Source organism: Oxyura jamaicensis, chromosome 1 (genome assembly GCF_011077185.1).
Source record: "Oxyura jamaicensis isolate SHBP4307 breed ruddy duck chromosome 1, BPBGC_Ojam_1.0, whole genome shotgun sequence".
In the NCBI taxonomy this organism is placed as follows: domain Eukaryota; kingdom Metazoa; phylum Chordata; class Aves; order Anseriformes; family Anatidae; genus Oxyura; species Oxyura jamaicensis.
Window position 1 is genome coordinate 41,925,204 of NC_048893.1, and position 14,561 is coordinate 41,939,764.

General features: G+C 35.3%; 1 protein-coding gene across 2 annotated transcripts in view; it reads left to right on the top strand.

The window, feature by feature from the left end:
* The window catches only part of PTPRQ (protein tyrosine phosphatase receptor type Q), a 106,590-nt gene that overhangs the window by 64,366 nt on the left and 27,663 nt on the right, over positions 1-14,561 (top strand). Inside the window, exons 28-36 of one of the 2 annotated variants that reach the window (XM_035341306.1) lie at positions 1,046-1,232; positions 3,412-3,656; positions 4,586-4,652; positions 5,203-5,361; positions 6,649-6,871; positions 7,323-7,396; positions 11,471-11,570; positions 12,407-12,535; positions 13,813-13,857. In XM_035341306.1, coding sequence (XP_035197197.1) covers positions 1,046-1,232; positions 3,412-3,656; positions 4,586-4,652; positions 5,203-5,361; positions 6,649-6,871; positions 7,323-7,396; positions 11,471-11,570; positions 12,407-12,535; positions 13,813-13,857 — 1,229 coding nt within the window. The remainder of the gene's footprint in view (positions 1-1,045; positions 1,233-3,411; positions 3,657-4,585; positions 4,653-5,202; positions 5,362-6,648; positions 6,872-7,322; positions 7,397-11,470; positions 11,571-12,406; positions 12,536-13,812; positions 13,858-14,561) is intronic. The other variant, XM_035341315.1, reaches the window with a different exon arrangement.

Sequence of the window (14,561 nt, forward strand, 5' to 3'; positions counted from 1 at the left end):
TGAAGAAACAATAATGAAAACATCATTAACTGAAGTAGTGGGAATAGACATAAAAAGAATTTTGAAAATGATACTTGATCATATGCTAGAAAATTTTATCTTTCTCCTTTTTTAAGCTAAGATTAAATTGGATATAAAGATCAACATTGTATATTTTTCTACAGAACTACAGATTACTTTAGATGTAAGGATCTCAATAAGTAATCTTGTCCATATTCTTGCTATAATGCAGAAACAAGCATACCTGGAATCTTCCTGACAGGCGATTCATTATCTTGTTCTTAAAAATGTCCAGTGTGGAAAGCTGCTCAGCAACCTTCCATAGATTATTCCAGTTTTTAACTAACATTACAGTCACAGCCTTAGTTACATGGTTAGGTATATTGTTGCAATTTTTGTAATATTTAATCATTATCTTTTTTAGTGCAAAGATCATTTCTATTTGTATTTTCTCAAACACCAAAACCAATGGATTATCCTCAGTTCAGTAGCATCCTTCTTATATTTTGAAGTTATTACTGTATTCTGCCATCTTTCCCTTTCTAGATTAATCCCCAATTATTTAAACTTTCCAGCTCTTCTAGTGACAGAATTACTCCATTCTACTGTCTTAGCAGTAGTGTTATTATTAATGAATCCCAAGAATTGCTTTCTCTGTGGTGCTATCAACATTGTAAATTGCTACCCTTTTTTTTAAAAAAAAAAAAAAAAAAAATTCTGCCTGGTTTGTTTCCCATTTCAGATTAGTACTGCTCCCTTGACCCACTGTCTGCCAATCGGTCTGTTTGCTCAGTGGAAGAGGGCACCAAGTTCCTTCCAACTCAACCCAAACAAGCAGCCCACTTCCTATATTACACAAAGTGTTTAAGAAGCAACATGAGTGGGGTAGGTGTATACCCCCTTGTGCAGCTTTCTAGCTGTGCAGCAGTTAGGAAAGGAGGGAGATACAAGTTAAATATGGTATTCAAATAGTAATGCTGTGCTGTTGGCTGTTTGAAGTCTTGTAATTTTTTTTTTATTTTTTTTGTTTTGTTTTGTTTTGCAGGTAGACAATGACAACTATAAAGCTCAGTTCCTGAAGACAAATTATGAGGGTAAAATTCTAGAAATTTCTGATTTGAAGGCATTTACAAGGTATTCTGTAGTAATCATTGCCTTTACGGGTGACGTTAATGCCGCAGCCATTGAAGGCAAGGCTAGTTCTCCAGTAATTGTCTCCACTTTTGAAGCAGGTTTGTATTTTTCTCCACTTCATCTGGATCAAATTTTGCTGTTTTTCTTTCATCTGATAAATGACAGTTTTGAAGACACGGTGCACTTTTAATGCAGATTTGTTCTCACAATATTTTTTTTCTTTAATGTTTAGAAGGTGCCAGTCAGCAAGAAAGTGATGGTGATAATAAATACTAAGATTTACCTTTAAGTGAATTGAATCACACTGCTTATAAATGGCAGTACTGAACTTATGACATAATTTGTGTATTCTTAATGGAAGGAGGTTGGTAGCCCAGAAGGGCTGTGATAAAGTCAGCTCTACCACATTTTCAAAACAATCTGGAGAAAGAGGTAGATATTAAGGTGAAAAACCTGCTGATACTATTAAGGTTTTCATAGAAATAAAATTGAGAGATGAATATGAGGAATTATATGAGGACTCATGACAACAGAAGACTTTACAATAGACAACATTGGCCTTGGAAAATATAACTATGTACATGGAAAAGATATAGTTCTATCTTAACATCCATAGTTCTTGGTTGTGCTCCATCTGCTACTTTTGCAAGTTTTGAGTTGTTCACTAAAAATATTTAAACAGACTTTTTCTTTTTTCTTTTCTTTTCTTTTCTTTTCCTTTTCTTTTCTTTTTTCTTTTCTTTTCTTTTCTTTTCTTTTCTTTTCTTTTCTTTTCTTTCTTTTCTTTTTTTTTTCTGAAACAATACTGAAGTTTTGTTTCATTCAAACTAATTATCATGTGTCTAAACTACAATTTCTTTATTCATAGTGAGGTTAGCTCCAGGTCAACTGGTTTAGCTATATATTCAAATTAATTTCAGATTAGCATATACTACATAGTGATTGTATTTATCATTCATCTTTCCTCTGAAGTATGAAAATCCAATGTCTCTAGTGATATGATAAGTGTGTGTGCATATATGTAAGTATATATATAATGCCTTTAATATGTCAAATTGTAAGGTTTTCATGATCTGTTTATATAGATTTTTATTGTGGCAAAATGAAATCAGATTAAATTTGTTGGTAGCTTACTTTGTTTTGTGAGCTATCTTTTTTGGTTTGTGAGCCACCTTTTTTAGTAGCCTTTTCTTTCATGTGAAAGTGTGATATAATAGAAGATTCGGTAACCGTAGTGAAGAACAGTTGTTTTTTCCATCTCATCTCATCTCATCTGGTATGCACAGTCTAGCACACAGCTGAGTATCTGAGAAAGATAGGACTAATTTACATAGACTTCACTCCTCTAAAGAAACCTCGGTTATCATTCATTGGCTGGGGTTAAAAAGAAAAAAAAAAAGAAGAAAGAAAAAAAAAAAAAAAAAAAAAAGAAGATTGACAACTGCATCTAAATCTTTGGCTGAGGGAATGTTTTTACTTTCAGTTACTTGATTTCACTGTTTAGAGGTCATGCTACATATTTGTCCGCTCAGGTAGAGCAGTAAATATTCAGCTGCCTGGAAAGAATGTTACAGCCTTTTTCTTTCAGACAGGGACATTGGGAAAATGATTTATACCTCTGCTGTCTTGACAATAAACTACTGGAATAAAAGTTTGACAAATAACTGTCTTTGGCAAAAGTGCATGTTGTGTTTGTGTGGTTGTTGGCTTCTGATACATTTCTGGACAGAAGCTGAAACCCTTGCCTGACCTGTTGTAATTCCCTGCATATGTCTGGGCATCAGCTAGTGGAAAACTTTTTTCTTAGAGTTAGCTGTGATAAGCATGGTGGCTTGTTTATATGTTGGGAGGGAGCTCACTGTTGACAGAAGGCTTTCAAGAAAGGATACTCAAGACTAACACTTGCTTCTTGCTTGTCAGCCCATATGAGGATTTGTTTACCTCAGGATATATTTCAAGGTACAATGGTGCCTTCAGGCTTTCTGAGAAGAAAATCAGAAGAAACTTTTCTGAGTAGAAACTAATGAGGGTTATCTAACAGTTATTTTTAATATTTATAGCATTAAATGTTATCATCAAGAATAGTATTTCACTACAAATTTAACTTTTATTAGTCTTTGTAAATATTTGCATATGTAATAAAAATTGAGATTTTTTAGTAAGAGCAGAAAATACAAATGAAATATAGATATGTGAAAGTGTAATTTTCAGGTTTCACTCTAATAGTCATAGTAGTGAACATCATGATATAAGTGGATCATTAAATGTCTATTTCAGTGCCTGAAGACCCGCCTAACAACATAACATTTCAGAAGATACCTGATGAGGTAACAAAGTTCCAAGTGACATTTGTGCCGCCATCTGAACCAAATGGGAATATTCAGGTGTATCAAGCTATGGTGTACAATGAAGATGACCCTGCTGCTATCCGGATCCACAACCTTAGCGTCATTGATAAAACAGATCAGTCGGTCACTGCCATGATAGAAGGACTGAAAGGAGGACATACCTATAATGTCAGCGTAAGAATTAATACTTTTTCTTTGGTGTGATTGAGAGATTAGCCTGGATAGGGAACACAGAACTAAGCCAAATCAAAACTATCATACAGAGAATGTTAGCTGGGTTGTGAAGAATGTGAAGTCTGAAGAAAGAGGGGAACAGTGAGAAGGGAGGAGTGAATGGGAGCCCAAAACATCACTAGTGGTAGCTGTGCACCACTGCTCATAGGTTCATGTCCTACTGAAGCAGCCTGTGACACATTGTCACAGGCACAGGAATAAATTTCTCTCTTAATTCCAGCACTTGCATTTCAAATTTAGTTCAGATGAAAGGTCTGGTTCTGCAAGGGGAGCTTACTAGAAGAATATGCTTGTAATCATAGAATCACAGAATGGTTTGGGTTGAAAGAGCCCTTAAAGGTCATCTACTTCCAAACCTTCTGCCATGGGCAGAGACACCTCCCATCAGACCAGGTTACTCAAAGCCCCATCTAACCAGGCCTTGAGCACTTCCAGGGATGGGGCATCCACAGCTTCTCTGGGAAACCTGTTCCAGTGCCTCACCACATTTTGAGTAAATATTTTTTTCCTAATATCTAATCTAAGCCTACCATCTTTCAGCTTAAAGCTGTTACCCTTTGTCCTGTCACTACACTCCCTGACAGAGTCCCTCTCTATGTGAAAGAGTCCTTTAATAAAATCAGTCATACACGAGAGGTGGCAACATAACTGTCCAAGTAGGTTTGTTTTTTTTCTTTTTGTAAGAGCTAAATTACAAGTGATAAAGGATTACTTTACTTAGGATTGCAAAGAAATATGAAGTAAGTTCTAGCAAAGTGTGAATGGCATGAAAAGAGTGTTTCAGCATTTATTGTTGCTTCAGATGTATTTATATTTGGCTGATTTGAAGCTAGTACAAATACTCATTAACAAGTGCTTGTTTTTCTAAGGTGTATGCAATTAATGGTGCTGGTGCAGGACCAAAAATTCAATTGAAAATAACCATGGATATCAAAGGTATGTCTCAAAAAGTGCCCTTGTCTGACATCTCTATAAATGCTGAAGAAATTGCTTTTCTACCGGTGACTACATAGCTGTGTGCCTTTTTGTATTTTTAGAGGAAGTAGGAACAGAAGAACATAACTGATAGCCTGCAATTGCAGTGCTCAGTTTTGCTATGTGTCACTAATCATTTGCTAAACCATGTGCAGCACAGTGAAGCAAGCATATTGACATCAGTATTTTAGTTACCATCAGCAAACAGCTTAGAAGAATAACACGGAGGTGTAGCTAGGTAAACGGTATGGTATTCATGGAAATAAATACCGTTGTTGACTGAACTTCCTCTGAAAATCTAAGACAATATTTTCATTGTTTTTTAATGGAAAACTGATATGCGGAGGCATTTAAGAGAATACAGTTTTTAGAGGCTTAGAGCATGAATTAGGGCATTAAATTGTCGCTGAAAATATGGCAATGATTTTTCTTTCATAACACAGCTATGTGCCTGAACTAAGTACTGGCAGTGGAAAACAAAACTCTGTGGTATATCTTTGTTTAAAAACAGAACCACCACGGCCTAAAAAGAAACCAGCACCTGTTTACGATACCAATGGGGCCTTACTTGTCACAGCCACAACAATTACAATCAGAATGCCAATATGTTATTACAGTGATGATCATGGACCTATCAAGAAGATACAGGTTCTTGTTGTAGAAGCTGGAGGTAGAATTTTATATATTCTCTTGAAAATTGTTTTGTGGGTTTTTTGTTGTTGTTTTTTTTGTTGTTTTTTTTTTTTAATTTCTTTATTTTCAGGTTGTTCTTTTTTTTTTTTTTTTTTGATTGTCAGAAACTTCATGTTAGAAAACAGCTGACTAAATCACTTTAGCTGTGACAGCAGTACTAACAGCAAAGTGTCTTCCACAATACCTGTAGGCTGGGTTTTGAGAACACTTGCCAATGAAGCCCTACTGTTATGATTATATTTTCTTTATATTTTCTTCATCTTCGTGAAGAAATAAACACATTTGGCTTTTGTGAAGGATGAATAAATATAAAACTTTTTTGCAAGTTTTTTTTTTTTTTTTTTTCTATTGCTATTAGTGTTGCCTGTAAAAGAATGCAGTCATGTGCAGTTGATATTTCCATTTCATAACGGGGGCAGAGGGATTTACATAAATCCCTTCTGTAGACTGTGGGTTAGAATGCGTATTCCCTTGTATGGACTGATGAACACTTATGCATGTGACCAGTCTCATGATACTCTTTTGAGTAATTGCCTACGAATGTGCGTGGGAGTTTCAGGAGTGGACATCATATGGTCAGGCTTACTTTACCTAGGATGGAAAAATTCCAGGTATTTACTTTGCTTGGTTTGCTAGCTTTAAAAGCGTGGAGGTACAGCACTCACATTAAGTGGTACAGTCTCTCACCTTTTTCTGAATTATGTATTTCAGCACTAATCCTAGAGACATTTACTTCATAGCTATATCTGTGAAGTTTCTCTTGAAATGAACAATATGCAAATACCATTTTAAGAGATATTTTGAAGATTTTTCTCCTGTCAGTGTTGCTCAGTAATAAGTGATTTTCCATCACTTATGGAAAACTAGTAATTTAATTTATTTCATTTCAGTAATTTCATTCATTTCAGTAATTTCATTTATTAAACTGTGTTTAGAGTAAACACTTTTAACTGTCTTTGCTAGACATTACGAGTTTCAAAGTAAATGCCTTGCACGACTGTTACCTTCTACAGGCACAGCTTATGTGTGAAACAGTCCCTGAATTTTTCTAGCTGTGATTCAGTTGACTTACTCTTAGTTAGCAAAATACAGGTCGTGTGGGTCTTTAGGACATCTGGGCTCAAGTAAAAAGAGAGCTACAGCCTTAGTTGTATAAATGGCACCAATAGCATGCTAAGGCCTTAAAAAATGATCTTTTATTTAACTTATTAACAATCTAATTAGAATGTAAATTATTTCTGATTATTTCTTTTCTTAACAATAGCTCAGCATGATGGGAATGTTACTAAGTGGTACGATGCCTACTTCAACAGACCAAGACCGTATTTTACAAATGAAGGCTTTCCAAACCCACCATGTGTAGAAGGAAAAGAAGATCTGAGTGGCAAAGAAGAGATATATGTCATAGGCGCTGATACTACATGCGTGATACCAGGCAGTCAAGACAAAATATGTAATGGTCCGCTGAAACCAAGAAAACAGTACCTGTAAGTACATTTGCCTGTATGTTCATCCAAGAGAAACATTTAAGTGAAATATACATTTATACAAGCATATATAAATACATAAATAAATAAACAAAACAAGTAGTTCAGTAATGAAAAGCTGTAGCTTGAAGTATCGCTGTGTGTTTTAATTGCAAGTTTTTGTCTGAAGCGGAATTATGGGAGACAATTGTTTTTTATTTTTTAGTGCTTACTGAGTTCCTAAATTAAATTAGCCCAAATTCAAGACATATAGCCTGCTTCATATAGTTTCATTATACATTTAGCTTATTGATACTGAGTCCTAGATGTCTGTCGTAATGTCACTTTTGCAGGTGGATAAGGATACCAGGTTATATTATACTAAAACTTCAATAATTTTTAGTTTCTAAATTAAATATTTTAAAGGAAATACACATAAGATTTATGTTAATTAGTTTTCTTTATTTTACAGATTTAAGTTCAGAGCAACTAATGTTAAAGGACAGTTTACAGATTCTGACTTTTCTGATCCTGTCAAAACTTTAGGTAAGGAGAGTGTCATTTATTAAAGTATTTCTCTATTTCTAAAGAATTTAGACAATTTAATGTGCCTTTTTAGTAGACTGATTTCCCTGTAGTAAATCATATCTATTTTTGTTGGACTTAGGTTAACCAGGATGGTTGTTGCCTAGTGAGGAAATGCATCATTTTTTTCCTCTGTCCTTTTCAGGATGTCTTACCTCAGCTTGGGCCATTAAATGAAAAAGAAATATTGTCAAAGTTCATTAGCCAAGATTCAGTTATATCAATGAAAATACTATTTTGCCAGGATTGCTTATCTTATTAGGTGGACTATAGTCAGAAGCTATGCTGTTTGTGCAATGCCTACATGTTGGATTTACTATTACAGCTATTCCAGTGAGCGTGGTGTAGTAAACCTCTCAGCTCCTGATCTTTTCTTCAACTGGCAGGTCATTTGAGGACATGACCCTGTAGCCCTTCAGCTTTTCGATACAGACAAAGCTCTGTATTAATAAATTAATATTGTCTAATAGAAATCATCTGGTTCTGATGTCACCAGCCAATAAGGCAGCTGTTACGGGGTCTCAAATCCAGCATGAATTCTTCCATGGAGGTGTTGATGTACCACCAAAATTGGGAATGAAGATTCTCTTAGCAGATCGCAATAAGATCTCTAAGTTCTTTTTATACATTGGTAAGCCAAAACTTACTTAGCTAAGCTTTAACCCTGACTTTCTGAAAAGGGATCCCAAGACAACTGGATGAGTACCCAGAAGAATTTTAGTGGGCACATATTTTTCATTTGGCATTCATCTTCTGTGATATGAGCTCCCTTATTCATCTAATCCATGTTAGAAATTTGTTACATGATCTGATATTGAAGATCCTGAAATGCTAATTCACTACCTGAATATTCTGAAAGGATCTGGCACTGTTTCTGCAGTCTTGAATGTTTCAGAAAGTGAAAGACAAAAGTTGTTTCTATAGGTTCTGACTTAAAAATTTCTAATCCAATGAAACAATTAGCTTGACCAGTGAGGAAGAGACTTTATGTCTGATCAGAGAAAATAAGTCTCCTGGAAATGAGTCAGACTTTATCCAGTCAGGTGGACATACCTGGGCACCTTTCTAACAGGAAACTCTGAAATGCTTAAAGAAATCATCAAGACAAGTAGAGAAATTATGCTGTAGTAGCAGGCAGATAGTATAATTCATGCTATTCTTTTTTGTTACTGAAAACTTGTGACATTGTCTCCTGTGGTATAAATTATAAAGAAGCAAGAGCTGTTTGTATGCTGAATAAAATGTAGTGGGATAAAAAAATAGCCCTGATAAATTCCTCAAATGTCTATGGCTCCTAATACCTATATGCTATTGACTTCTGTGCTGTTTAACATCAAGTACTGCTTTTTAACCAAAACTTAAGTGGAATAGGTAATTAAGTGCTTTCTTACAAAGCTGTTGTGAAAACAACATCAAATTCATATACCAAAAGCGCGACAGGTACTGCATTTGAGTAGCCTTGGTACAGCACCAAGACTGCTGTTGTCAGCCCCAGTACAGCCATTGCTGCATGTTAAGTGAATAAAGTTAGATATTTTCATACGCATTTTCTCTTGAGACTCATAATTTGAGGAACCTTCCCTAAGTGTTTCTTTAGAGAACGGGCTTTGGTAATACAAACTTCAGACTTACTCTAGAAGCATAACTCAGAAAACTTGCTGAAAAGATCAGTAGCTGTTGGATATCTCTGTGACCAATGACTTCTATTTCACTTGTAACAACACTACATTTTCTGAAGAAATTTATGCTGCCTGAAATCAGAAATGCAATTCCATTTTGAATCAATAATCATCTTTTGTAATTATCACTGAAATCTGTGTTTTGCTAACGCAACACTTTTGTTTTAGGAGATAAAATGATAACTTGAATTTTGTCAGGTATTCGTTACAGCTCAGAAAATGTCCCTGATTATTTTGGCATGTTAAATAGGTTTGAGGAAGAAAAAAATCTATAAGAAAGACCTCTGTCACAGATTTCTGATGCTCTTGTTGAGCAACAGCAATTTTGCTAGAGAGGAACAACGAAGCAGAAACTATTGTGATACACTGTGATACAGCAGCAATGATTTTTTAATGGTAACAAAGAATACATTTTAGTATCGACTTCCCACTCAGCCATACTTCAAGTGCCAAAACTCTCCTCTTGAGCTGGAGAAGTAGAGTTTCTTCCATATAACTCATGACTGGGATTGCAAAAATAATGTCCACACTACAAGGAAAGGTCAGGATTTTTCCATGAGATAGTTAAGATGTAGTGGCAAATAATGTTTAAAACTGTAGTACATCAAGGCAGATTATAACCTTTCTATAAACTGTAATAGCTAGTTCAGCAAATCATTGTGGACAACTCAGTAGTCCTGTACAACTGTGGTCTTTTTCCATATGAAATAAAAAGCCATTGAAACAGGAAATAATCAAATTTTTGTTGTTGTTGTTGATGCCGTCTTATACATAGATCAATCACAGAGATCAGGGACTTCTTTATTCCTTTTCTCCTTGCAATATTTTTTTATATACTCACTTTTTACTGTGTTGTCTGGGCCTGGTCTAAACTGTTTTGACCTTGTAGTGCCCTGTGTTGAACCTGAGGCTTTACTAATGCAGTGGAGGAATTATGTCAGGTGTTTAGAAAACTACACTTAAATCTCTGTATAACAAGACTATGTCTGTCATTTCATACAGGCATGATATCACTTATTCACATTGCTTGTGGTCTACAATAATCTCAAATTTCTGATAATTGCTACCTAACCTAGCGTTTACTGTGCAGTATTACTGTAATTAATTATTCCTGTATTGAAGTAGAACTATGCACTTGGTCTTACAAAATTGTATCCTATTGTTTTAAGAAAATTTATTCAGCTAAGTCAAGATCATTGAATTTTAATCATGCTTTACAATGTACAAGAAGTCCAGATCATCTGCAATATGCTGTCTAAGTCTTTTGAGAGAAGTGAAATCAGGACTTCAGTGGTTTCCAGCATGTCCTTGTGAGGATGTTGTTCCATGAGTGGGAAATCTTGGTTTCATATGACAGGAAGGCAGTATATTTTCCTTTCCTTCCTGGACAGAAGCTAGGTTTCCTGTTTTGGATCAGAAAGAGGAGGTGCATACCAGCACAAGCAAAGAATACCAAAGAATACTTGTTATCCTTATTTTCACTGTATGCCTAAGGAGAAAAGAGGCTAAGGTTTCTGAGATAGGGACAATATTACCAGGAAGAATGGCAAATTAAAGGACTCAGAAATTAAGCACCAAAGAAACTGGAAAAGAGGTTTTGAAAATACTAAACTAACAGGTGTATCAGTCTTTGAATGAACCTTCATTCTCACCTGGAATGACTGATAAGAATACCACCCCTTTAACTTAATATCATCAAGCTCTTTAAGATACCTTCTGACCTGCTAATGGTTATTCTAACAATATCACTAATTTCCATATGAATAAAGAGCATGAGTTAATCGTCGCTGAGGCAGATTAATCCAGACTGTTCAGATCCAGTCACTAGGTACGTTCCTTCAACACCCTGAGGAGGGGATCTCCAGAAAGTATCTTTTATTCCTGTCTGTGAGTGATGGCTACAAACCTCATAGCTTTAGACTTTTTGCTCTTTCTTTCCCACTTTTGGCGCTTGGTGATTCCTAGCTGTTAGAGCAGTGTGTCTGTTCTTGGCTGCACTGAGGCTGAAGCAGGAGCTCAACATATACTTAAACACACTCCAACTGATGTGAGTGAAGTGTAGACCTACCATAACCTGCTTAGCAGGTAAACCTGAAAAGCACCACTGGATGGTTATACAAATAGCCATAGACATGTACTGTTAGCATATGTATTACATAGATCAGCAATGCTTAGGAGCTTCTAAATAAATTGCTCCTGTTTTTCTTTTTTGAGCAACTCTGCAAATGATAAAAAATACATGCAACTGTTTTGAGATAGAAGAGTCTGTCCTTCATCTCTACCTGCTTCCTTCCTGTTAGAAATGTAGAAATGATAATGAATTTATTAAATATTAGATTTCTATTTTCTCTTGCAGGTGAAGGACTGTCAGGAAGATCTGTAGAAGTTATCCTTGCAGTTACTTTGTGCATACTTTCAGTTGTTATTCTGGTGGCTGCAGTCTATGCTTTTGCAAGGTAAGATTTATACATCCTTGCCATACCGTGTTTGCATATACTCAAAAATGTTTTAATGAAGAGATGAAACAGTCCTATAAATGGAACTAACCTGTCATTTCCAAATGTACTGTTTTCTTTTTTAAAAAAAAAAAAAAATCTTTTTATGTAGCAACTCACAGGGGAGGGAGTCACAGAGACTAACTTTAGTCTCGTAGGGCTAATCTCCGTAGCTGAATGAGGAAAACAAGATTCTCCAGAAGGAAGAATCAGAGCAGACATCTATCTTACCATTTTAGAGTCACTTCTCCATTCACTTGAGTGGAAGGTACAGCTCAGAGTGTCAGCTGGTAACGTTAGCATGATGGCTAACCCTATTTACTGACAGCTCTGTGGGGAAACAGATTGATATGAAGTAAATATTCCAAACGCTATTTTCTGCCTTACTGATAAATTTAACAATTAAATACTTTAAAGTCTTACATGTGAAAAAGAAAAGAACCTCTAATTTGAATTGTGAACAAATGCCCACATAAAGAAGCAGGCTGGGTACTGCATAAATGATGTTAGCTTGCTAATTCCAGCACAAGTTCTGTTCTTCCTCAGCTGCATCATTCAGGCATTGCCAAAGAATATATGTAGGAAAACTAAAAGAATGTGTAGGCTAGATTCTTTCTGCATGAGTTTTAGGCAAAATAACTGCTGGATTTGACTAAATTGGAAGTGAGAGCAGAATAAAGGCTAAGGAAGGACTTCTGGCAGCCATTTTTAAGCTTCAGCCTGTCTAATCAATGTATTGATATATGTGTCTTTAAATTGTTTGCATATTTATTTTTCCACTAATATTTTCTGTTTAGAATTAGGCAAAAGCAAAAAGAGGGAGGCACATACTCCCCACGAGATGCTGAAATTATTGACACTAAATTCAAATTGGATCAGTTGATTACAGTGGCAGACCTGGAGCTGAAGGATGAGAGATTTACACGGTAAGCATACTCCTTAGGCAAAATAGTAGTCCAAAGGGGCTGTAGCCATGACCCCTTTCTGACCTTTGCTTGTTTGGAAGTGTTTGTGGTGTTCTTATTTACACAGGTCACTGAGATCCTTTTTCAAAGAATGACCTCCATCCTCAAGACACTTCTCACTAGCTTTTAGAAAATCACTTAATCTTCAGCTCTTTTTACAACAAGATAAAGATCTAAGTGCAAATCACTGTTTAATTGTGTTGGCAAAAAAAAAAAAAAAAAAAAAAAAGGCTACATATTTTTAAACATATAGAATTTAAACACAGTATTTTTGATGGCCCAGTGTTTAGTATAGATTGCAAACCTAACTAAGCATTTTGAAATAGTCAAACCCTGCAGAAGTCCTGGTTAGCTAATTCAATAACAAATGCATCATTGTTTAATTTACATTTAGAAAGCTAGAAAGCTTTTTTTTTTTTTTTTTTTTCCTTTTTTTTTTTTCTCTCCACAAAGGGTTTTGCATATTGTCTGAGTTCCTGAGGAGTTCAGCACACTGGCTATGTAGCAAGTCCAGGCAATTCATAGTTTCTGTCCAACAGAGAATCTTGTCATGGGGATATATCTGAAGGAAAACAGATTGTTCTTTCTGACTGCTGGAAAAAATGGATATTATTCACCAATTAAATAAAATATAATGATGATTCTCAACAATCTATGGCATCCCACCGAGTTAGAAGTGTTTGGTGAACATTCTTTACCTACCTGTATTTTCCCTGCTGTGTCACAGATGAAACACTGTGGTAGGCAATCTCCTTAAAGATGAGAAGCCTAAAATAGTCTTGCCCTAGCAGTCAGGCATCCTACTGTTGCAGACTAGGAATAGCTGGAAGATGAAAGGTTGTAGCTGTTGACCTGTTTTGTTTGAATGTGTACATGTCTATGTGTGTGGTACAGAGTAAGCCAATTGCATGTACAAACGTGTTCAAAATAGTGCACACAGGAATGGCTGCTTGTAATAGATGAGAAAATGTAGTAGGAATAATCTGGAAGTCATTGATATAGTGCATGTGGTGTGTTCTGTGTGGGACACATGCCATTTAGGTAGCATTGTTTTTTACCTGCTAATAACAGTGGAATACATTCTCTGGAGACAGAATTATTTTCTATGCGCTATGTAACTGTAACTGTATAAAGGACCAGACAGATCTTCAAAATGGCATTGTTTCCAAACTGTTAGCTGAATAACAATAGTACTAATTTTTTTTATATACTAAAGTGTCGACGGGTTTTATTTCCAGATACTCCTCGTTTTTCTTTAGACGCAAGGAGATTTTTGTCATCCAGTAAGTTTTTGTCTTACTGAAGCAAAGTGGTGTGTTTTCCATTCTGTTCTCTTAATCTGTGTGCTACCATACTATATTGAATGATATAGTTAATCAATGTGAAATATCAATCTTTGCAGCTATACTTATGGCAACCAGTGGTATTTTTCATCACGAAATCCTGTTTATTTTTAGTCCCTAATGTTCATGTACAACAGTTCCACAACTATTTTGAAATAAATCAGGACAATTTTTACATGCAATTTCAAGTTATAATAATATAGCACTCATGTATACTATCTATTCTTGAAACAAATATAGTGCAAATGTGACATATGAAATATGCTGTTTCTTTCCTTTGGCAGTTTAAAGGTGTGCATTTAAGAGAAGTAGCTTTTGTGTGGTTTTGTTTGTTTGTTTGTTTTTCTCAACTGCTTTTTTACTTATACTACAGATGTTTTGTTACCATTCCGTTACAATCGCAGCAATATATCTATGTGGCCAAATCCTTTATCAGTTTGAGTAGTGCCATTGTGCCGCTTTTCTGTCTTAATTATGTACAGTTTTGATTTGTACAGTCTCAGACTTTACAGGGTAATTGGTAATTGCAAAATATAATATTTCATGCTCAAATGCACTTCATTATGTGATTTATGTACAGCAAGGCCTTTACTGCACAGTTCTTCAGCAGTTTAATTACATCACCCTTTATTTAATGAGTCAGT